General features: G+C 50.2%; 1 protein-coding gene across 5 annotated transcripts in view; it reads left to right on the top strand.

Annotated features, from left to right (window-relative positions):
* Window positions 1-2,240: 2,240 nt before the first annotated feature.
* Window positions 2,241-22,842, top strand: part of TCOF1 (treacle ribosome biogenesis factor 1) — a 38,248-nt gene continuing 17,646 nt past the window's right edge. For 4 of the 5 annotated variants that reach the window (XM_037508942.2, XM_037508941.2, XM_054694262.1 and 1 more), the window contains exons 1-14: window positions 2,241-2,394; window positions 4,989-5,044; window positions 7,109-7,251; window positions 10,310-10,383; window positions 11,070-11,250; window positions 11,874-11,947; window positions 13,659-13,751; window positions 15,475-15,660; window positions 15,864-16,079; window positions 16,204-16,413; window positions 16,545-16,730; window positions 16,840-17,094; window positions 17,180-17,365; window positions 22,232-22,369. In XM_037508942.2, coding sequence (XP_037364839.2) covers window positions 2,287-2,394; window positions 4,989-5,044; window positions 7,109-7,251; window positions 10,310-10,383; window positions 11,070-11,250; window positions 11,874-11,947; window positions 13,659-13,751; window positions 15,475-15,660; window positions 15,864-16,079; window positions 16,204-16,413; window positions 16,545-16,730; window positions 16,840-17,094; window positions 17,180-17,365; window positions 22,232-22,369 — 2,106 coding nt within the window. In that variant the 5' untranslated portion in view covers window positions 2,241-2,286. The other variant, XM_054694263.1, reaches the window with a different exon arrangement.

The following is a 22,842-nucleotide window of genomic DNA, read 5'->3' as shown; positions in this document are numbered from 1 at the left end:
CAGAAACCTCAAAATCCATCCTGATGCGCCCTCTTTCTCAACACATCTCTGTGATGATCTCACTTTGTGATAACTCTGGAAACTTCCACAATTCCCCAACTCCACTGCCACAAGTAACCCCTATACTCTTAACCCTAACTTGTCTTCCTGCATCTCCTCATACATGTAGTACTCCACTGGGCATTCACACAGGACATATTAAAATTCAAATGTCACCTTTTCCCTCTGGTGCTGCCAACTGTCAGGGTCTTCCTACCACCCTTAGAATAAGAGAAAGGTCCTTCATGTGGAATCTGCCTTTTGCCCATGTTCTATGTCTACACTTCTCTACCCTCCTGCTCTCCCTCTAGGCTCTGCTACAAAGGAATTTTCTGACCTCTTCTCTTCGCTCTACCTTCTGCCACAGGTCCTTTGCACAGGTTCTTCCCTCCGCCCAGCATTCTCTCTCTCTCACTTCCATTCTCTCCTACACAGAGTTCATATTTTATCACAAATATCACTTCCTCAGGACATCCTTCCCTAACCCCTGAGCAAAGATATGTCCCTTTTTCCTGTTAATGTTTTCATAATAATGGCCAGCATGCATACATAGACAGCGCTATTGTCAGAAATTCAAGACAATCCTGTAATGTTTTACAGATGAAGAAACTAAGACACAGAGAAGTTATGTAATTTACCCAAGATCACTTAGTTAATAAGAGGCAAAGCCACAGTTTGAAGCCAGGCTGAGTGACTCTAGCTTAGCTTTTAAATACTATACTATTTTGTAAGAAAACACCTCTTTTTTCCTTTCTACACCTACTCATTGTTTGTAGCAATGTATTTATGACTGTTGGTTTAGCATGTGTCTCCCCCAATGGACTCTATTAGGGCAGAGAATGTTTCATCCCCCACCAGAGGCGCTCAATAAATACTTGCTAAGTGGCTGAAGGTGGATTAGTTTCCTCCCGATTCCTCACTCATTCGCTTACCTGGTGCCAGGAGCAGCAGTTCTCAAACCTAGGAGGGCCAGGGACCTGCGGGATGTGCTTACCACGCCCATGATATTGGATGCATTGGATGCATCTTTCACATTTTTCAGAGCAAAGTTTCCATAGTTCATACTATCTTCAGATTCACAACAGGTCCATGAAAGCAAGAACAGTTGATTCACATATTCCCCAGACTTTCTCATCCTCTCCATCAACCTCCTTTCAACCACTACAACAGCTTCACGTCAAGTAGTTTTGTTCTCCGCAAGCCCATTCTCCACACTCCAGTCACAGTGATCTTTTAAAAACCCAAGGTTTAAGGATTGTCTGCTTAAACCAGTTAGAGACAATCTACTGCCCTTGGAACAAAATGCACACTTGGCTGGGAGGAAGGGTTGCTATAGACCCCATCAGCTGATCCAACTTTATGTGTCCTCATTTGTCCCCTCTTCTCCCCAAGTCTGCCTATAGCCCAGCGCAGCACAGACTGGCTTCTATTTGGGTTTCCCCAGCCTATGCCAGGGTGATTTCTCCTATATACCCATTCGGTACTCTCTCCTGGGATGCCAGTGCTCTCCTTTGCACCTACAAATTCCTATTCCATATTTAAGTCTGAGCTTATATGTCTCTTGGGGGCTAGGTGCCCCTCCCTGCTCCCACAGGCCTTTCCCCAACAACACACATAAGGCATAGAACCACAGTTGCTTGGTAACCTACTGTCTCTTTCCTGCCTGTGAGCTTCGAGGGCAAGCTATCATGTCTGATTCATCTTCCCCACACCCCCCATTCTAGCCAGGCGCTACCCCAAGGTACGATGCTCAATAAGGATTTATTCAACCAGTGAATGAATGAATCAACAGATGACAAATATTGCCAGGTTCATAAGTTCTAAAAATATGCAAAATGGATAAATGAGTGGGTAAATGGAAGCTCGAGTCTAGAAAGAGAATAGGATTAGGATGTTTGGAGATGAGTAAGACCCACTCGGTCTCAGAGAGCTAAAATGGAAGACAAATCCCTTCCAGGAGCAAATGTGAAAAACTTGAGAGTCATTTTATAGCCTGGCCTACCCAGAGGGCGGGTCCAGTCCTAGCCACGCCCCCAGGCAATAGGCGGTCTTTTTGCCCTCCGAGCCCCCGCCCTTTCCATCGCTGGGGGTGGAGCCGGCCACTTCCGGGGTTGAAACTACATTTCCCGGCGAGCCGCGCGGCGGGCGAACGAGGAGCCGGAAGTGGGGCGCGCGAGGTCTAAGGGCACGAGGGAAGTGGCGGGCTAGGACTGAGGGGGGCGTGCAGGTGAGCGGGGAGTTGCGGGCATGGCCGAGGCCAGGAAGCGGCGGGAGCTGCTACCCCTGATCTACCAGCATCTGCTCCAGGCGGGCTACGTGCGCGCTGCGCGGGAAGTGAAGGAACAGAGCGGCCAGGTAGGCGTGCGCCACGGCGTGCGAGGGCCGCGTGCGGAAGGTGGGGAGCTGCGGCCCGCCCCCCTTGCCCTGACGGTCTGGGCGGCGAGGAGCGTGGGATCCCGCCGTAATCCGGGGTGCGGCCAGGGGCCCGAATGAGCCGCAGCCTCTGCGCCCGGGCTCCGCGGCTCCTGGCTCTCTGGGCCTCAGTTTCCCCATCAGTGCAGTGGGCGTGCCGGGATCTGTGATGGTTCCCACAGGCCTTCGTAAGCCCCGCGCCCCCTACCTCCACCCTCTTTCTGGTGGATCTGCATTTTAAGTTACCTGCCTCAGCCACGTGGTTCGGCGCGGCCCCCTAGGGCTAGAAGGTGGCTGCGAGTCTCAGGGGTGAGTTGGCCTAGCCCTGGGGGGGAGAGCCTCAAAGAAGGCGCTTGTGTCCCTGCCATTGACTTGTAGTCCAGGTTCTTAGCAGTTCTCAGCTTTGGGATTTGAACTCGTGGTAGTCATTTCTTAGTTCATTCACCCACTGGGCAACTGTTAACCTGGAGCTCTGGGTGGTCAGTAGAACCGTAAGCATGTCCCCCATCCCTTCCAGAGCTTAACATCTAATTGGGGAGACAGACATACATCAGAAATGTGAAAGTAAAAGTACTTTACACTACATTCATGGGGGGGACAAGACAAGGGCGGCAGACAAGGGATATCAGAACTGCTTTTTGGGGGAAGTGTCTGAAATCTGACAAGGAAGGAAGGAGAATTTTCCAAAGGTGCAGATGCCCGGTAGGGGAGGGAACGTGTGTACTCTGATCTCCAGAAAGAGGACTGTGGCTGCAGTGTGGAATGCAAGGGTATAGAACACCATGGGGAAGAGGCTGGGACCAGGAGTCCTCTCACAGGCCCTTTGGTCTTTATTAAAAGAGCAAGTGCTAAGCCACTGATGGTTTTTTTAACTACTGAGGTGGCAACTGATTAGTTAATATCCCCTTCTAAGCTCTGTCCTAAAAATTGTTTTTAGGACCTTCTGGAGGTACTAACGGGTAACGGGTTTAAGACATCATCTGTACTTTGCCCAAACCTCCCTGGACCTCAGTTGCCCTCTACTAGTTATATCACTTAACGTCTTGAGGGAAACAAGGAATGGCAGGACAGGATGCAGTACCCATCTTCATTGGCACCTTTGCCTAGGCAAAAATATTGTACCTTCTTGGCGCATACATTCTAGCAGGGGCACACAGATGACAAATATTTTTTTTAAAGATTTATGTATTTATACAAGCCCTGGGTACAGTCAGAAGTGCGGGAGGGTGAGAGAATTCACCAGAGTCAGAGTGGAGAGCAGAGCAGGCAGAAGGACCGAAGTACACTGCTGAGGAGAGCAGCGGGCATGGCAGGAGAGGTCTGCGCGCCATGTGGGACCCTTACCTGGTGGTCGGGGATCGAACCGGTGCTGTAGAGGCTGCAGGCAGCTTCGCAACTCAGCGCTCAACCGCTGCGCCACCGGGGAGGCCCCAGATGACAAATATTTTTAAAAAGTGAATGATATGCTGTGTCAGGTGATGGTAGGTGTTTGTTAGCTATAAAAGTAAGGCAGGCATGGGGAAGAGGGAATGTCAGGGTTCAATCATTAAAAAGGTAGTCAGGAAGCCCCACAGAGAGGTGACATTTAGGCAGAGACCTCAAGGAAATGAGGAGCCAGTTATATCATTAGCAGGGGAGACAGCATTCCTGACAGAGAGACCCTGACAGAGACTGGGTAACAGTCTCTGGGGCTGGGTAACACGTTTGTGGGACAGGGAGGGAACTAGCAGGCCCAGGGTGGAATTGAGTGAGGCTCACACTTGATGTCTCAGTGTTATTGGCTCACTGTGCTGGCCTCTGACTGAATTATCTCATTCAGACTTGGTCACCTGCTGTGTGGACACTACTATTATCCCCATTTTATCAACAGGGAACCTGAAGTAAAGAGGTAAAGGGGTTAGCTTAGCCAGTTAACCAAGAAGCTCTGTCTGACTTCATACTGGACCCTTACACTCTGTTGCCCTCACCCCACATTGTTTACTCAACCTCCTTGGGACACTGGACACCCACCCCAGGTTCTTGACATTTGGACCCTCTGGCCTCAACTCCAAAGGCGTGGAGTCCACTTTATTTCCTCTGCTTTCCCAAGGGACTGCCACCACTTGGTCCAGGCTCTTCTTAGCGGACTCATGAACTGCAGTCATGGTATCTGGATGCCTTGTGTCTGTGGTTCATACTGCCCTGGAGAGATGGACTAACCTGCCCTTTAAAGACCTCTGGAAGGTCAGGGGTGGAAAAAGCCCTGAACTGCAGCCAGTGTGAAGAGTGCGTGCCATGGAGGTTGGGGGCCAAATAAATGCTGGGCTGGAACATCCCAGCTCCATGTTTTCAGCATGTTGTCTGAAAAGCTTTTAGCTGGAAATGCTTGTCTTGCTGGTCTCCAGAAGGTTTGGATAGTACAGCAAGACTAAGCAGACATAGTTCCCACAGCAAAAAGACCCTCTTTTCAACCACCAGTCTCTGCATGTCATGAGATCTTAGAGAGAGGGGCTCAGAGAGGACCCTTATTCTGATGTTCTCACTTTACTTTTCTGCAGAAAAGTTTCCTGACTCAGCCTGTCACCCTTCTGGACATCTACACACACTGGCAACAGTAAGTCCACTGGGGCTGAGAGTGTGGAGAGGAACCTCCAAGCAATCAGTTTGGAATAAGGGTACTCATGACCAGGAAGCCAGGTCACATGTCTGGGGGTCTGATGGGGGGCAAGGACACTATGCCCCATAATTAATGTTTCTAAGAGATAAAAGCATCTGTTAGTCATTCCATCAATAAACACTTATTAGAAACCTACTGAATGCCAGGTCTGCCCTAAGTACAGCGATTCTGACATGCCTGCCACATGTCACATGGTCTCTTCTTTCCTGGCTCTCATCTTGCAGTTAGGCATGTTGGGAGGATTACAAAAAAGAGATGTCTGGTGCCAAAACCACATCAACAGGTTAGTGTACCCTCATTTGGGGGTGGAGGGAGTCTTCCCTGAGATGCCTTTTGACAGAACTGCCAGGAGTGGGAGCGTGAACATGGTGATGGATGTAGGGAGGCAAGGCGTGGGGGGTGGTTGTGTCTTGCAGGGAACTGCTGCTGCTGAGGCCTGCAGCTGTGGGCACAGTACAGTGCAACTGGGCAGTTGGCAGTGGCTGGTGCTCTATGGTGAGAAATTGTGTCCCTGCCCCAAGAGCTTGGGAGCCATTGCGGGGGGGTGAAACAAAGTGGTGCGGTTTTGCCAGCATGGCAGGACTGGTGGGCTTGGATATCAGTGTCCCGGTGAGAGCTTGGTGGGGCATAAGGCGGTACTAGTAGCGGAGGTACACAGTAGATCCACCAGAGACAGCTTAGCTTAGAGGGTCCCCCAAAGTTCAAACCTAGTAACTGGCTCTATGACCTTGGACAAACTTGGCCTCCATGTGTCTTTATCTGTAAAATAAAAATAATAGTAAATAAAATGCTCGAACTTGCCATCAGAAGCACTTCTCGCCCCTCTCCCCCATATTTATTAAGCACCTACTGTGAACCAGAACTGTTCTCCATAATAGCTGGGAACAAATAAGAGAAAAATGACTGCCCTGGTGCAGCTTCCATTCTTTGGGAGGAGAGAAACTGCATAAATTGACCCATGTAACCAGCGAAACCTGGTTTCATAGGCAGTTTCCCAAAAAGTGATCGGGGAACAAGGGGGCTAAGCAGCATCTGTCTCTGCTAGGGAGCGGGGCAGATCCAGTGTCACTTGTGGGGCAGGAGGGTGGGGTAAAGAAATGATACTTGAAAGTTCTGGGCCTGGGCCTTCTGCTTGTCCTACCAGGGCCCCAGACTGACTGACCCTTGCAAGGCACTTGGTTGTGCATTTGTTCATTTGAAATGTGCTGTGTCCAACCCTCCCCTCCCTGGGCTTACTATGTAGTGGGGAGTGGGCTGGGAAATCACCAAAATATAGAGAGAAATGTTCTGTTGAATCTGAGTGGCATGGCAGCAGGGGTGTGTATAGGGAAGTGGGCTCTCTGAGGAAGCTGTGTTGCAGTTGAGGCCTGAAGGATAAGGAAGGCCTGAAGACTCCTCTGGGAAGAAGGTATCTCATCCAGAAAGTTCTAGAGGGGAGAGAGGAGACTGGTGCTTCTGTGACGTGCTTGCAGGTGCTAGAATGTACCACTTAGTGACTGAGCTACTGTTCCTAGAGGGTTGGGTTTTTTTATTATTATTATTTATTTTTGTATACAAGAACTGGGGTACAGGCTAGCGGTGTGGTGGTGTGAGAGGATTTACAGAGACAGGAGCAGAACACTGCTGAGGGGAGCAGCGAGCGAGACAGGAGAGGTCTGCTCCGCTGTGTGGGTCACTTCCCTGACTGGGGATCAATGTCAAGCTGCAATAGCTGCTGATTGCTTTATAGTGCTGATGCTCAACCCCTTGCGCCACCGGGGTGGCCCCTAGAGTTTTAGTGAACCACTTCCTGACTATTTTGAGGATAGACAATTATGAAGACATTTTATAAAATGAGTAAAAATGCAAAATACAGCAGTTTATCTATATTGTGTTCTCATTGTCATTTAGATTCCCCTTTCCTTGGGATGTGGGGAGGCTGAGAATGCTGGAAAGACTTTCAGATTTCTTGGAGTTGTGCTGGCCTCCCAGTCAGTACAGCCTGTGCCCCTTGTTCTGCAGAACCTCAGAGGTTGGCAAGAAACGGAAGGCAGAGGATGATGCGGCTCTGCAGGCCAAGAAGACCCGGGTGTCTGACCCCATCAGCAGCTCAGAGAGCTCAGAGGAGGAGGAGGAAGAGGCAGAAGCCGAGACCACTAAAGCTAGTAAGATCCCTGTGTTCTGGGTCCTGGGGGGAAGCCCCTGTCATTGGTTCTTGGGAACTCAGCCCAGGTCTACCCTGACTCTTGGGAACAGAGTCAGGAAGACTGGGAGACTGGGACCTGTCAGAGGAAAGATCCAGAGGGTTCCACATCTATCTCAGTGCATTGTGGACCCCGCCTTATGCAAACATAGTGTTTCTAGGTGCTGGGGATCCAGTGGTGAACAGAAAACCAAATGGGCCTTCTAGTCAAATTTGAGGTACATACAGTTAGCCCCTGCAGTGGGGCCCTGGTGTTGCATTTCTCTGGGCTTCCCAGTGATTCTGATAGAGATGGAAAGATGCCCGCTTTCTCAGAATTGCTGGAATGATTCCAGAGGCAGCAGCCTCTGCATGGCCTGGGGGGTGCTTGGAGAGTTGTGATTGTCTGTGGGCCTTTTTGGAAATGCACACTGGGAGCTGTCCTGGCCACTCTGGCTTCAGAGCACCAGCTGGATGATGGGAGGCTCGCTCCTCCTTCTGGGTTCTCGGGGCTCCTTGTGCTTCCCACAGCACTCGTAACTCGAGGGCAGCTGTCCTTCGGCTCTGCTTTGTGTTATTGGATTGTTTATGTAGAAGGTAACATCTTCATTTTTTTTTTTTTAAAGATTTATTTATTTTTTATATAAGCACTGGGTACAGTCAGAAGCGTGGGAGGGTGAGAGAATTCACCAGAGCCAGAGAGGGGAGCAAAACAGGCAGACCAACGAAATACACTACTGAGGGGAGCAGCGGGCGGCAGGAGAGGTCTGCGCACCATGTGGGACCCTCGCCCGGCGGCCGGGCATCGAACCGGCACTGCAGAGGCTGCGGGCAGCTTTGCAACCCAGCACTCAACCGCTGTGCGTCCAGGGAGGCCCACATCTTCATTTTTAAATGTTTTCTAATTGAAAAATACAGGACTTATTATGAAGTGTTCGTTCTAGAGTATTTTTAATTACTTTTTTTAAAGGCAAGGGAAATTTACCTATAGTCTTGCCACCTGTAATTTGACAAAATATATTTCCATTCATTTTTCCTAAGCATGTTTCTTTTCAATATTTGCAATTGTATTGCTACGTTATATATATATATATATATATATATATATATATATATATATGTATGTATGTATGTATGTATGTATATATATATATATATTGCTTAGTATTTTAAAGAATATGCTATACAAGTTTATTTTGAACTGTCCAAAAGCATATAGAAGAAAAATGGAAGGTTTTCAGTTCTCCTGCCCACCCGCGCCCTGCCTACTGGAAGGGCTTCAGTGGTCCTCAGCCGCATCTACCTGTGCTTACGTCTACATGTGGTTATGTTATAGGACAGGGAGAGGGGCAGCTCAAACCCCGCAAACCTGCCTATTCTAAATGGGTTCTGCCATCCACCGCATCAACACAAAACATAGGAGACTTTAATGGGAAGGAACTTTAATAAAACTAGGAAACAATACAGGTAAGGCAAAGAGTCTAGTTTCTAAATGAAGCACCCAAAGTTACCCGTCCCCTCGTGGGTAAAAGTCCATCCATATGGGATTGGCCCAGAGCAAGGCCCCAAAGCCTGCCATGAGTCTAAAGCACCTTCCAGTGGGGACCCACAGCAAAGGGTCAGAAACAATCAGACAAGCCCAGAAGGAAAAGAGCAAAATCAACATCAAGATAAAAGCTGCCATTGTCACCTCCCCACGGGTCTCACCCACATCTGTGTCACCCAGTCCACGACCAAAGGACAAGCGCAGTTTCTTCACGTGTCTCTAGGCTCCATGCGCCTCCTCCAGGTCTCCTGGCTCCATCCTGCTTCCTTCCTCAGTCTCTTCTGCAGCTTCTCCTCTTCCTGCTCAGCTCCACCCTCCCTTGGGTGGGGCAGGGAACCTGGAACTTCCCTCTTTCCTGGGGACCACCCTGTTACAGTTACACCTGTGATATAAAACATAAAATATAAAAATATATACTGACTGGCTAGTCAGTGGATATTTAAAGCTGTGATGATGGTTACGCTTCTTAAAGGAGTCCTCACTGAGAGAAACTGAAGTGTCTGTGGGCAGCATAATACAGTGTCTGGCTTTTCTTCAGGATAATTCTCAATGCAAGGGTGACCCAGGGGACACTTGAAATCAGACTGATGATGGTTAGACCTGGTCATTCAGTATCTGTCCAGGAAAAGAACTAGATCAAGCCATTCATCTCCGCAATGTCCTCTTTTTTAAAAAAAAAAGATTTATTTATTTATACAAGAACTGAGGTACAGGCCAAAGTTGTGGGAGGGTGAGAGAATTCACCAGAGACAGAGTGGGGAGTAGAACAGGCAGACAGACCAAAAACATTGCTGAGGGGAACAGCGGGCGAGGCTGGAGAGGTCTGCCGCGCCATGTGGGTATATCCCTGGCTCGCCGGGAATCAAACCCATGCCGCAGAAGCTGCGGACAGCTTCACAGCGCGGCACTCAACCTGCTGCTGTGCCACCGGGGAGGCCCACGCAGGTCCTTTTTAACCTCATACCTCTGAGATCTCAGGAGACAGCACCCTAGTGTGAAAGCACCACCAATCTATAAATCGCAACATCTAACCAGGTCCAAGTCTCAGGGTTCAGCCACCGCTTCACTGAAAAACTATTTAAATTCTGCACAGTTTTCTGTGTGGATTGGAGGCTGACAGCCTGACCCCTGGCCCTAGACTCTCCCTGAGCAGACTATAGTGTGGGGACCTGTTAGAACAGCACCCCCCGCCACCCCCAGAGTTCTACAGCACCGTCATGGTAGTATGGGGCAGGGCTGTGAGCCAGCCCTTTTCCTTGGGGCCTCAGATGCCACTTTGGAATCCATTGGGGATGCAGACACGCGGCTGTCAGCTCACTGTTCCATTGCTCCTGGTGGGTGCGGCCGAGGCATCCCTGAGAGCCTGAGTTCAGCCTCATCCAGCGTGTGAGTACCTGGCAGCCACGTCTCTTGTTGGATGAGCTGAAGCCTATTTGCTTTTCTTTGTTGAGGAAAAACTCATCTGGCTCATCCAGCAAGTGCTTGTGTCTTACAGCCCCGAGACTAGCGCCAAGCAACTCCTCAGCCCTGTCAGTGGTTTTGCCATCAAGCATGAAAGAAAAAGCCAAGGTGAGTGGGGGCCACCTTCCTACCTGTCAGCTGTGGATGTTGAAGCACCCTGCAGGGAAGGACAGGGCTGTGGGTAATTCGCTGCCCTGGGTTCAAGTCTCAGCCTGTTGAGTCCCTTCACCTCTCGGGGCCTCAGTTTCCTTTTTGCTAAGTGAGGATGATGCCTTCTCTCTGGACTACTGGGGCCATCATGAACCTAGAGTAAATGGTTTCTTTCCTCCTCATCCCTGCATTTGCTTCAACAAATCCTTACCGATGCAGTTCAGGCACTGTGAGGTTGTGGAGACACTATGGTGAGTAAGATCCCTGTGGATCTGAAAGCTCAGAAAGCATCTTCTAGTCTGGAACTGCTTAGAAAGTGGAATGTCATTTTCTGGTAAACTGTAAAGCAGTATTACAGGCATGCAAAGGCGTGTGTCCCTGAAATTGCTTGGGGTGTTAGCAATGTTATGTAAAAAAGTCATTATGAAATAAATAATGCACCTACAATACACTGTTACTTAGCCAGCCACTACCACATTTCCAAGAACTGTAATCAGGTTACCTCTAGGCCTCTGAGCAGGGGTACCAGTTTTGGCCCCACTTTGGCAGAGACTTGAATAAGTGATTGACCCAGGCTCACCTTGCCGGGAGGTGGTAGGTCTCCAGGTGCCTCAGTGTGTGTCTGCCCCTCCCATTCTCCATAGGCAAAGAAAGGTGGCCAGATGATGAACTCCATAGCACACCCTGCCTCTGGGAAGGCAGTGGTCCAGCTCCTCTCTGGAAAGTCCACCAGGAAGATGCCAGAGCCCTCAGTGAATACCATCTTGGTCTCAGAAACTGAGGAGGAGGGCAGCGTCCCAGCCGTCAAAACCACTGCCAAGCCCGGTAAGAAGTTCCCACCTCTAGGAACCAAACCCCCAAGCTTGGGCTGAGGAGGCAGGCCTGGGCACTGCATTATCACTCTTTGGGACATTCTGGAACTCAGAGGTTTGTCTCCATGACAGCAGGGGCTCCACCTTAGGTCATATCCTCCCCTCCCATAAGGGAGGGTCAGCTGCATGGGCACGTAAGCTTTATGTAGGAAGTTTGAGCTGCCCATGGTAATGGAGTGTTCTCTGGTTATTGCTTTCGGGTGAGTCCAGGGCCCACTGAGGAGGCTTGGAAACCAAACTGCCATTCCTGGGTTTGTTTCAGTTTCTCACATACAGTAGGTGTGTGCCCTGCCCACCTCACTTTGATGGCAGGTAGAGATTTTCTAGGCCATCAGGTACTGGTACGTGAGTGTCAGAACCTCTAATAGCCCTTAGTAGGGCCTCATGTGTGCAGGACCCTATGATATGAGTGGTACCTATCTCAGCTGTGAGGCTCAAGAGAGGGTGGACTGAAGTTCTGCATGTAAAGGTTGGGTGCTCAGCACCCCTCTGATTAGGACTCGAGGATTGTGGTGCTGGGAGGGAAAGGCCATCTGGAAATGGTGACCCTCAGTGCCCTCTCTGTTGACCTCTCAGGAATGGCATCAACAGGCCAGGCCGACAGCTCCAGTGAGGACACCTCCAGCTCCAGCGATGAGACAGACGTGGAGGTAATTGCCACTCATCCTCAGGAGCTGCTCTCCACACCTCTAGCCTTCCCAGAGCCCTGAGCAGTCTTCACACACCAGTGGGCCCAGTTCAGTCAGCAAGTGTTCCAGGGAGACGAGAAGCCAGGAGCTGCATGTTGTACTCTGGGTGTGAGAGACACATCCCACCTGTGAGGCAAGGAAGGCCTCTTAGGCAGATGGCACTGGAATGCCTGGGAGCTTCACCAGGGAGGGATGTGGGGGCCAGGGTCAGAAGAGCTTCATGAGCAGTACCTGGGTGGGATCATGGCTTTCCTTCGTGGGATGCAGCAGCCCTGAGAGTTCTGCTCTGATAAATGCCCAGCCTTGGCACTTGACCGGAGAGCAGTAGGACTTTGAGGCTGTGGCCTTTTCTCCGAGCTGGGAGAAGTCTCTGCTCTCTGGGTGGCTGCGGCCTACTTGGAATACAGCCACAAGATGATGGACTGCCTACTGCTGTGGGGACAGGAGGTCTCCCTCAGTTTAACTCAAACTGTGACAGTTACCATCAAGGAAACCATAGGGAGGGCCTGTAACAGGAGTGTGCCAAGGCGTTTGGAGCTTTGAAGCAGCATCAATGTGTAATTTCATCACTGAGGGGAATGTGATGCCAGATGAGAAGCGCAGGGGTCAGATTTTCTGCCTGCCTCTGAGACCCACTGGGAAAAACTGGGGTTTTATCCTAGGAGACCTGAGGAGGGTTCCAGATACAGAAGGATAGTGGTCTGATCACTGGTCATGATCTGGATTGGAGGATGGTGTAAAATAAAAGTAGTGCCACCACTGAGGTTTGGCAGGAGACACTGGTGGCTGGCCCAGGAACAAGTGGCAAGGTTACCATGCGGTAGGCAAGCAGCAAGGCTCAGGGAGGAGCTGACCGGCACCCATGGTTCTTTCCGCCTCACCTGGGAACCGTGATAGTGAAGCCCTCACTCCTTTCCCCCTGGGCCTGGCTGTGGGCTGCTCCCTGCTCTGCCCTAGAGCCAGCCACCCATAAGTATGCCCTGGGTTCTCTCCTCCCAGGACCCAAGGAAGAATAGTTAAGCCCAGCCTGGGTGGGCCAGAGGTAGGTGGTATGCAGGGTCCAGCAACAGTGAAGGGGGACTTGAGGTTGAAGAAATAGCTGCCTCAGAAACCCAGGGGCAGGTGAAGTCCCCATGACAGGTGAAAGTAGGGGAGCTGTCTGCCTGAGAAATGTTTGAGTTATAAAGTCAAATGAAGAGCCCAGTGCAAGAAAGAATGTACCCAACTTATCTCACCAATACTGGTGTTCAGGTCCTGTCCCTCAGGGTAACCACTGTGGTGACTGCAGTAGAAGGGGCAAAGATGAGCTCTCCTGATTTAGAAGGTCCCCTCTGCTGACCCTGGGTGCCCAGCCACCCTGTGTGCTGACCCTGAGTACCAGGCGGCCCTCTTTGCCAACCCTGGGTGCACGCTGTGGCAGGGGACATAGTGGCTGAGAGTTCTACCCTGAAAGGCGTGCCCATGTGGCCTCCAGTCACAGCTCTGCCTCGCAGCATTGGCCCTGGTGGCTAAACGTTTAAGCCTCTTGTCCTTTTCTGGAGAATGAGTATGAAAGTAGTATGTCTCAGGTAGTTGAGGATCCAGTAGCCTGAGGTATAAATCATCTAGCATCTTGTAGCCTTCGGGGCAAAGGGTTTGATTCCTTCCCTGATTCCATCCTCTCTGGCTCCAGGAGAAACCCTCAGGAAAACACCCCCAGGTCAAAGCCTCACCAGCCTCTGCCAAGGGGTCTCCAGGGAAAAGAGCAGCACCAACCCCTGAGAAGGTGGGTATGACTCCCCAAGTCCAAGGTGCCCTGACTATAACCAGCAAGGCCAAGAAGCCAGGGGAAGGCTCAGATAGCAGCAAGGAGTCTGAGAGCAAGGAGCAGGGGCACTATGCAGACACCCAGCCAGGTGAGGCCTGGGGAGATATATCCCTTGGGATCCCCTAGTTCCTCAGCAGCCTGGGACTCTCGTGTAGACCCCCCAAGAGAGAGACAGAGTAGTTTTGTACTGAGCACTCTGCCAGGGAGTACTGGCTTTGGGAATTGGGGAGCAGGAGGAGGATGCACAAGTTGAAGCATAGGAGCAGTTGGGCTGGTTTCAGATGCCCTGGAAACTCCTTGGGCAGGCAGAACCCCGAATGGCTTCTCTGAGAGTGAGGCCCTGCAACCCACTGTCAGTAACTTCTCCCCTTATCGCTTCTCCCTTAGTCAGTGGCCATTGTCCTCCCAGCTAGTCCTGGGACTTGAGAAGTTTTAATTACCTGGACCTCTACCTTCTCAGCCAAATCTGGACCTTGTTATGAACAGGGATCTGGTTACTTTCCATCTACTGAGACCCCTGGGCTTCAGCATGCCTCAAGGGGAAGCCAGGAGCCTGGGAAGATGTGGGAGTCATTAAAGGAAGAGGAAGGTCAGACAGAATGGTAAAATCACCTCCCTTCTTGCCGCCAGCCTTGAGCCTACCCAGGTGAGGCCAGGAGGGGCGGTTCCCCCCAAGGCCCGCAACAGAAGAATGAGGGGAAGCTTGCAGTAAGATTCACTGGTAGTGAATGTTAGAGGAAAATAAAGCAGGAGATGTGGGAGGTGGCCATGTAAAGCGGTGTTGAGATAGGCCTGAGAGGAGATAGTAAAGCTTGGGACCAGAAGTAGGAGAGGCAGGATCCATGTACCGTGTGGAGTTTTGGAAGAAAGGTCATTCTGGGCAAGGGAGTGCTGCAAGTGCCGAGGCCCTGGGCAGGCGAGGGAGTGAGGGTCATCACTGATGAGACCCTGTCTGCAGGGCCACTCTCCTCTGCCCCAGTCGGTCTTGCTGTGCCTAAGGTCTACCCAGTGTCTCCTGGCATCCATTTCTAGGAGCCAAGTGTGAATGTTTATGTCACGTCTACTTTCTCTGTTGAATTCAAAATTCTGAAAAGGTGCAGGCTGAACAGCTTATCTGAAGGCTTCTTCCCTCCATACAGGCAGATTTTTGGAAGGCAAGTGACCAGAGCGCTGATTTTTGCATAGGGCTGAGTAGTTGGTGACCTTCCCAGAGCAGACAGGACCTTCAGCCACCCTGCCAAAGCCCTCAGGCCAGGACCAGAGGCTGAGACCAAGCCCTGGGGACCTTGCCCATGAGGCCAGGTCAAACTTCCTAGGAGTCCTGCTGTCCCACAGACCTTCCTCTGTTCCCTCCTCACTTGGGACTTCCTCTCCATGTCACATTCACTTCCTCCGATCCCTGTGCAGGCATAGCCAGGTGGACAGTGCAGGGCCCAAGAGAGCTACTAAGGAAGTGCTCTCTGTCTGGGACCAGAGGATAAGGGCTGTTGAGGGGTGGTGGACAGATGGAATGGCAGGGGATGCGAGGGCCCAGGATAGAGTGTGAAGCTGAGCCTCCTGTCCTGAATACCATTCAAAGTGTGGGTAAGGAGAGAAGCTGGTGGGTCTTATAAACCTAAAGGCATCACAGGAAGGTGAATAGGAGTAACCGGGGAGCACACTGCCCTTTTTCTTTTATTAGGTGAAGACCTCGGAGAAAATTGTCCAGGTCAGAGCTGCCTTGGGTCCTACGAAGGGAACCCCTGGGAAGGCAGGACCTGCACCCACCCAGGCCAAGGCAGGGAAGCCACAGGAAGACTCTGATAGCACCAGTGAGGAGTCGTCAGACAGTGAGGAAGAGACACCAGTTGCCAAAACCCCTCTTCAGGTGAGGTCTGGGGGGGGCCACGCAAGCCTAACCCCCTGCCCCAGAGGCCTGCCGAGGATTTGTTCTCCATTCCTGTGTGCTGAGACTCCCGCCCCTTCTTGCTGTGTGGTGGCATCAGCTCTCGTCTGGTGTCCTATGTCTCCTCAAATCCACCTTCAGGACATCCTCCACCCCTACCCCCTATTCTGTTTTTCTTACTCTAGGCAAGGCCCTCGGCAAAGACCCCCCAGGTTAAAGCAACCTCTACCCCTACCAAGGCGTCCCCTAGGAAAGGAGCCCCTCCAATGCCACTTGGCAAGACAAGGCCTGCAGCTGCCCAGGCCACGAAGCAGAAAGAGGACTCAGACAGCAGTGTTGAGGAGTCAGATAGTGAGGGGGAGTCTCCGGTAGCTGTGCCCCCAACCACGAGCCCAACTCAGGTGAGGCTGGAACATGTGATACACGAGCCACTGTGCACCTTGCCCTCCAATTGCCCTCCTCACCTCCTATCTTCACACATGCTCCCCTGTGGGCCCTCTCTGATCTGTTCTTTGTTACTCCCAGGCAAAGCCCTTGGGGAAGAACCCCCAAGCCAGAGTTGCCTCAACCACTGACGCGGGGCCCTCAGGGAAGGGCCATATTCCGGCACCCCCTGGGAAGGCAGGGTCTGTGGCATCCTTGACCCAGACTGGAAAGCAGAAGGAAGACTCAGAGAGTAGCAGTGAGGAGTCAGAAAGCGAGGGGGAGGCGCCAGCAGCTGTGGCCACAACCCAGGTAAGGCCCCTGCCAGGAGGGCACTCTCTCCCTCACATCTGCCCTCTGTGGTTGTTGACCTCTCAGTCCCTTGCATCTCTGCACACAGCCATGCTTTGGGTTCCCTCCCTGACCCCTTATATCTCACTCAGGCAAACTCCTTGGGAAAAATCCTCCCAGTCAGACCTGCCTCAGGTCCTACCAAGGGGCCCCTGCAGAAGGCAGTGCCTATAGCCACACAGCTTAAAGCAAAAAAGTCCAAAGAAGACTTGGAGAGCAGTGAGGAAGAGTCTTCAGACAGTGAGGAGGAAGCCTCCACAGCTGTGACTCCAGCCCAGGTGAGGTGTTGGGAGGGGCTGTTGCCCGGTCTGATCCTGAACCTGTGGGATAAGACCCCAGGGCAGGGGTCTTATCCTTCTCCAGTGTCTGACTTCTGTGTCCCCTCAGGCAAAACCAGCTATGAAAACTCCTCAGACCAAGGCCTCCCCAAAGAAGGGCACACCCATCACCCCCACTTCTGCCAAGGTTGCACCAGTGCGACTGGGCACTCCAGCCCCCTGGAAAGCTGGAGCAGCAACTGCTCCAGCCTGCTCGTCATCCCCAGCCGTGATCAGGGCCACCCAGAGAGTAGAGGAGGACTCTTCGAGCAGTGAGGAGTCAGAGAGCGAGGAAGAAACAACTCCTGCCACAGCCGTGGGACAGGTGAGGCACAGCATGCTTGACTCAGGGCTGGCCCCCCATCGTTTTTTGAACTCTCCATTACCTGCACACTTCTGGGTTGTTCCAGGTAAAGACTGCAGGGAGAGGCCTCCCTGTGAAAGCTGCCTCAGTGCCCACCAAGGGGCCCTTGGGGCAAGGGACAGCCTCAGTACCTCCTGGGAAGGCAGGGCCTTCAGTGGCTAAAAGACATGAAGAATCTACAAGCAGTGAGGAGGAATCGGACAGTGAAGAGGAGACTGAGACTCCAGCCCAGGTGAGGCTCGGGTCACCAGTTTACCACGCCACATCAATTCCCCGACAGGTGTGGCAACCCCAAGGATGGGTTTGTCGAGGATTGCTCTTACCCCGGGATGTGCAAAAGCATCCAGGGCTCCCTCCACCCAACCTTCTTCCAGACTTCCCACTCTGTCTTCTCTGCCCATCAGCACTGTCGGGTCTCCTGGATGGCCTTTTGAGCTCCCACTGAGAGTCTTCATGCTCTCCTCCAGCTCTTTTTCACCGTCTTTGGTGCTGGGAGATGGGCCCTGTCTGGGTCTCCTGTGGCGGTGGCTTTTGGGGAGACCCTCACCTCAGTGGGTAGTATGGACATGTACATAGGTGATTCCAGACTGTGTGAATAGGGTTATATGGCGTATGGCTAGGGATAGCATTTAGGAGGCATTTGGGAGGGAAGCCCTCTTGGAGGAAGTAGCATCTAGTGTGGGCTATAAGAATTGACTATGGACAGCATTCCGGGCAGAGAAGCCCACCTATTCAGAGACCTGCTTAATTGCCCCAAGCAGAGCATTCTGGTAGGATGAATGGGGGCAATAGGGTAGGGAGAGTGGCAGGGGTTTCAGGTCCCAGCACTGTGTCCTAGCAAGAGATGCGATCCCTCAGGGCCTGTTCACTCTTCTGTGAATCAGAAATGAACACTCAACAGGGTGGAGAATGTAAACCCCCCACATCCAGCAAGGGCCTGCACATGGCAAACTCTTACCCTCAGGGGGCACCATGCTGAAGTAGAACAGAATCAAAGTAATCTCCCAGCCTAGAGGAGCTCACTCCCTGCACTCACCTACCCACTGTTACTATTTTTAATTGTCGCTGGTTTTTCAGTAACCACTCAGAAGTTAGTTATTTTTCCCCCTGTACCTGAGCACGCTTTTTTTTTTTTTTTTTTTTTTAAGATTTATTTATTTATTTATATAAGCACTGGGTACAGTCAGAAGCGTGGGAGGGTGAGAGAATTCACCAGAGATAGAATGGGGAACAGAACAGGCAGACTGACGAAATACACTGCTGGAGGGAGCAGCAAGTGCAGCAGGAGAGGTCTGCGTGCCATGTGGGACCCTTGCTGGTGGCCCGGGATCGAACCAGCACTGCAGAGGCTGTGGGCAGCTTAGCAGCCCAGCGCTCAACTGCTGCACCACCAAGGGAGGCCCTGAGCACACATTTTTATGGATTTTTGTTTTGTTTTGTTTTTGTCCCCCCCTCTTTCTTGGCTAGTGGATTCACAATCCTGTGATTCCTTCACTGAGGTTTTGAACTTTGGGCCCTTACTGAGTCTTAGTCCAGCAGGCCCCTATCCTTTTTCCAGAATGCGTACACATTCCAGACCAGTGCCTGACAGTGCTTCATTGTGCCAAGCATTTAAATATTTGCCTTCCTCTCTGAGCATCCCACCTGTACCATGAGCTGGGTGTTCATTTCCTTTGGTTTCTGGAGGAAGAAGGTTGGCCTTAGAGGAGATGTTGGTGACTTGTTCCAGCACAGTCTGCCAATGAGGTGGCCTGCCTCTGGAGCTTCTACCTTTTCTACTTCCTCCAGGCACAGAAATGGTTGTTTTAAGGTTTTACCTTCTTGGCATGAAAAATAGAATTTATGCAGGCACCTCTTTTTCTATCCCTTTTTCCTAATAAACCTTTCCTTTCAAAGTGTTAAAAAAAAAAAAAATAGAGCCACTGATCCCTTTCTAGGGACCTACCTTATAGCCTACTGTCTCAGAAGATGGTACTTTCCTCGCTTCAGGAGGTTTGACACACCTTTGCTGAGATAGGCAGGGCTTACGGGAGTCTGGTTTGACACCTCCTTTTCCTTGCCTTCATGGAAGGATGAGGATAATAACTATGCCTCCATTATGGGGTTTTTATGATGATTAAATGAGAAAACTTATATGGCCTCACCCTCAAAAGTATACACACTTGGATCCCCTATTGTTCAGCATTGCCAGGATCTGATAGGAGTCAAATAGTCTGATCTGCTCAGAGGCACCCAGCTAACTCAAACCATCAATTTAGGAGATAAAGTTTGAAATAAATTTAAAAGTAGCAAAGACAAAATATTCATTCTGGAAAACCAATGTGCCAGACTCAAGAAAAAGACTATTCAGAATTTAAATGCCCTAGGATGGCAACCCTTGTGTGAGAAGAATGGAAAGATGTTCTATCAGTGTTTGACCAGTGGCCTAGGAAACTGGGGTGCCTTCTGAACCTGACCTTCTATTGTATGTTGATTTTATATCCTGTGACTTTGTTATATTTGTCAGTTTTAGTGGCTTTCCTTTTCTTTCTGAGTAACTTGTTTCTTTTTCTTGCATTATTGCATTGGCTAAAATCTCTAGTACAGTGTTGAATAGTAATGGTGAGAGCAGATATCCTTGCCTGTTTCTAATCTTAGGATAAAGCATTCAGTCTTTGACTATTACATATGATGGTAGCTGTACGTTTTTTATAGATTCCCTTTATCAGATTGAGGAAGTGCTCATCTTCCAGTTTGTTGAGAACTTTTATTAAGAATGGTAGTTAGATATTTGTCAAATACTTTTCTCTACCAAAATAATCTTACAGTTTTTTGTTTTGTTTTATTAATATCACATATTAATTGATTCTCAGGTATTAAATCAGCCTTTCATTCTTGGGATAAATTGCACTTGGTCATGATATATACTCCCTTTTATTTGTTGCCAGATTCAATTTGGTAATCATTTCTTCAAAACTTTTGTATCTGTGTTCATAAGGAATACTGGTCAGTAATTTTCTTGTGATGTCTTGGTCTGGCTTTGGTGGCGGGGTGATACTGGCCTCATAAAATGAGCTCAGTAGTAGTATTCCCTATTTTCTGAAAGAGTTTGTATTGGATTGATAGAATTCTTGATAGAATTGAACATGAAGCTATCTGGGTCTGGGCTTTTGTTGGGGGGAGGGGAAGAGGGCTTTAATTACTAAAATCTAGGGCCTCCCCGGTGGCGCAGCGGTTGAGTGCTGGGTTGCGAAGCTGCCCGCAGCCTCTGAGGCGCGGGTTCGATCTCCGGCTGCTCCCCGGCCACCGGAGGAGGGTCCCACATGGCGCGCAGACCTCTCCTGCCGCCCGCTGCTCCCCTCAGCAGTGTACTTCGGTCCTTCTGCCTGCTCTGCTCCCCGCTCTGGCTCTGGTGAATTCTCTCACCCTCCCGCGCTTCTGACTGTACCCAGTGCATGTATAAACAAAAAAACAAACAAACAAATAAATAAAATAATTACTAAAATCTATTTCTTTTTATTGATACTGATCTACTCACACTTTTTCTTCTTGAGTTTGTTTGTATTTTGTGCCTTTTAATAATTTTGTGTAGTTAATTTGTGCTTTTCTAGAAACTTGTCTGTTTTCATCTCAGTTGTCCATAAATTTGTTCGTAATAGTCTGTTATGTTCCTTTACTTTGGGGTTTGATTCCACCTTTAGCTTAAGGTGGAATCTTAAATTTTTTATTTTAGCCCTTATATAAGTATTTTAAATTGTGAATTTCCTTAACACTGCATTAGTGTCAACCCTGAATTTTAAAATGTATTTTTAATTTTTATTATTTGAGTCTGGGCTGGGTTGGGTTGGGTTTTGAAACATGGGCTATTTAGAAGTAGGTTCATTTCTAGATGTGGAGGATTATTTATGTTGACTTCTACTTTAACCCTGTTCTGACTAGAAAACATTTTTTATGATTTCAGCTTTGATTCTGATTTAAATATATTAATATTTATTAAGTGAAGTTAGACTTGGTGTCTTTGGTTTGTGTTTGTATATAAAATACATTACTCCGGGCCTCCCCTGGTGGCGCAGCAGTTGAGCACTGGGCTGTGAGGCTGCCTGCAGCCTCTGCTGCGCCGGTTCGTTCCCTGGCCGCCGGCAAGGGTCCCACAAAAAAAAAAAAAAAAAAAAAACCATGACTCCTCTCTAGGGAACTTAAATGCTATCCTGGTAGTACCTTCCTCTTAGTCACACACACATTATGCTTTATAGGCAGTTCTCTTTCTTGAAGTAATGACTCTTATTTTCACTTGGACTTACATGGATGAGGGAATCCAGCTCTGGTGGTTATCTTCTGACACTGATCAGATGACTTCCCGGAATGAGGCAAGAACCTTGAGATGCTGCCAAATTCCTTGTTCTCTTTCATATTCGCAGAACTCACTTTCACATTCCCATCAAGAATCTCATTCTGTCAAGAATTTTACCCTACTACTCTTTTCTCTCAAAGTCTGCGTTAGATTTTGCAGGCATTTTGGGGATTCCTTGGATATCTTTTTTTTTTTTTAAGATTTATTTATTTATTTATACAAGAACTGGGGTACAGTCAGAAGTGCGGGAGGGTGAGAGAATTCACCAGAGCCAGAGTGGGGAGCAGAGCAGGCAGAAGGACCGAAGTACACTGCTGAGGGGAGCAGCGGGCGGCAGGAGAGGTCTGCGCGCCATGCGGGACCCTCCTCCGGTGGCCGGGGAGCAGCCAGGGATCGAACTGGCACTGCAGAGACTGCGGGCAGCTTCGCAACCCAGCGCTCAACCACTGCGCCACCAGGGAGGCCCTCCCTGGATATCTTTTGAGATTAGAATAAGCAGAAGGAAACCTCACACAAATAAATCTTTGAAAAAAAAAAAGAGAGAGAGAGAGACTCTCCCACTTACTCCTCACAGTAAACCTGTGGATGGGCCTTATTATTATCCCCATTTTACAGAGCAGGGAATTGAGTTACAGTAGGGTCAAATGATTTGCCCAGGTTCACATAGTAAATGGAGGAGCCAGAATCCAAACTTAGGCATCTGACACCAGAACCAGCATTCTTAACTAACCATTCCACCTCCTTCCATAACTCCTTTTCTCCTTCCAGATGAAGGCCTCCCTGAAAACTCCTCAGATCAAAGCCAGCCCAGCTTCCACCAAAGCGGCTTCAGTCAAAGAGGCCGTGGCAGCTGCCGGAAAAGTGGTCACTGCAGCCACTCAAGCCAGTTGGCGGTCTCCAGCCAAGGCAAGTGGGGTAGAAGCCATGGGAGGTGCCAGGAATGGGGGAGAGAAAAGAACTAAACAGTGACCCCAGCCTGGAGAAGGACCCTGCATGAGCAGGCAAATCTCCCCACCATCACACCACAGGTGGGAGCTTAACCTAAAAGGAAGCATGCTGTCTATTCCATCCCCAGTGCTTAACCTCCTCACCATTCAGGTAAAGCCGCCAGCCATAACCCCCCAGAGCAGTGCCATCTAAGTGAGGCCAAGTGCCCATACCAGCTGCGGGAAAGGCAGCAACCCAGGCCCAGCTAGGGCCAGTCAGGGGCCCAGAGGAGGATTCAGAGCAGTGAAGGGACACTGCCTGCTCAAGTGAGGCCTGAGGAGGGTGGGGATGCTTCCCCTGAGTGCCAGGAGCTGCCCAACACATTGTTCTGCGTGTGCCCAGACGTCTCCAGCATCCTTCTGGATTCCTTGTCCTGATTCTGTTTTTCTCAA

This window comes from Talpa occidentalis, unplaced genomic scaffold (assembly GCF_014898055.3).
Source record: "Talpa occidentalis isolate TD23 unplaced genomic scaffold, MPIMG_talOcc4v2.1 talOcc4.13, whole genome shotgun sequence".
In the NCBI taxonomy this organism is placed as follows: Eukaryota; Metazoa; Chordata; class Mammalia; order Eulipotyphla; family Talpidae; genus Talpa; species Talpa occidentalis.
Note: the sequence above shows the minus strand (reverse complement) of the source record. Positions and strands in the feature narration are given on the sequence as shown.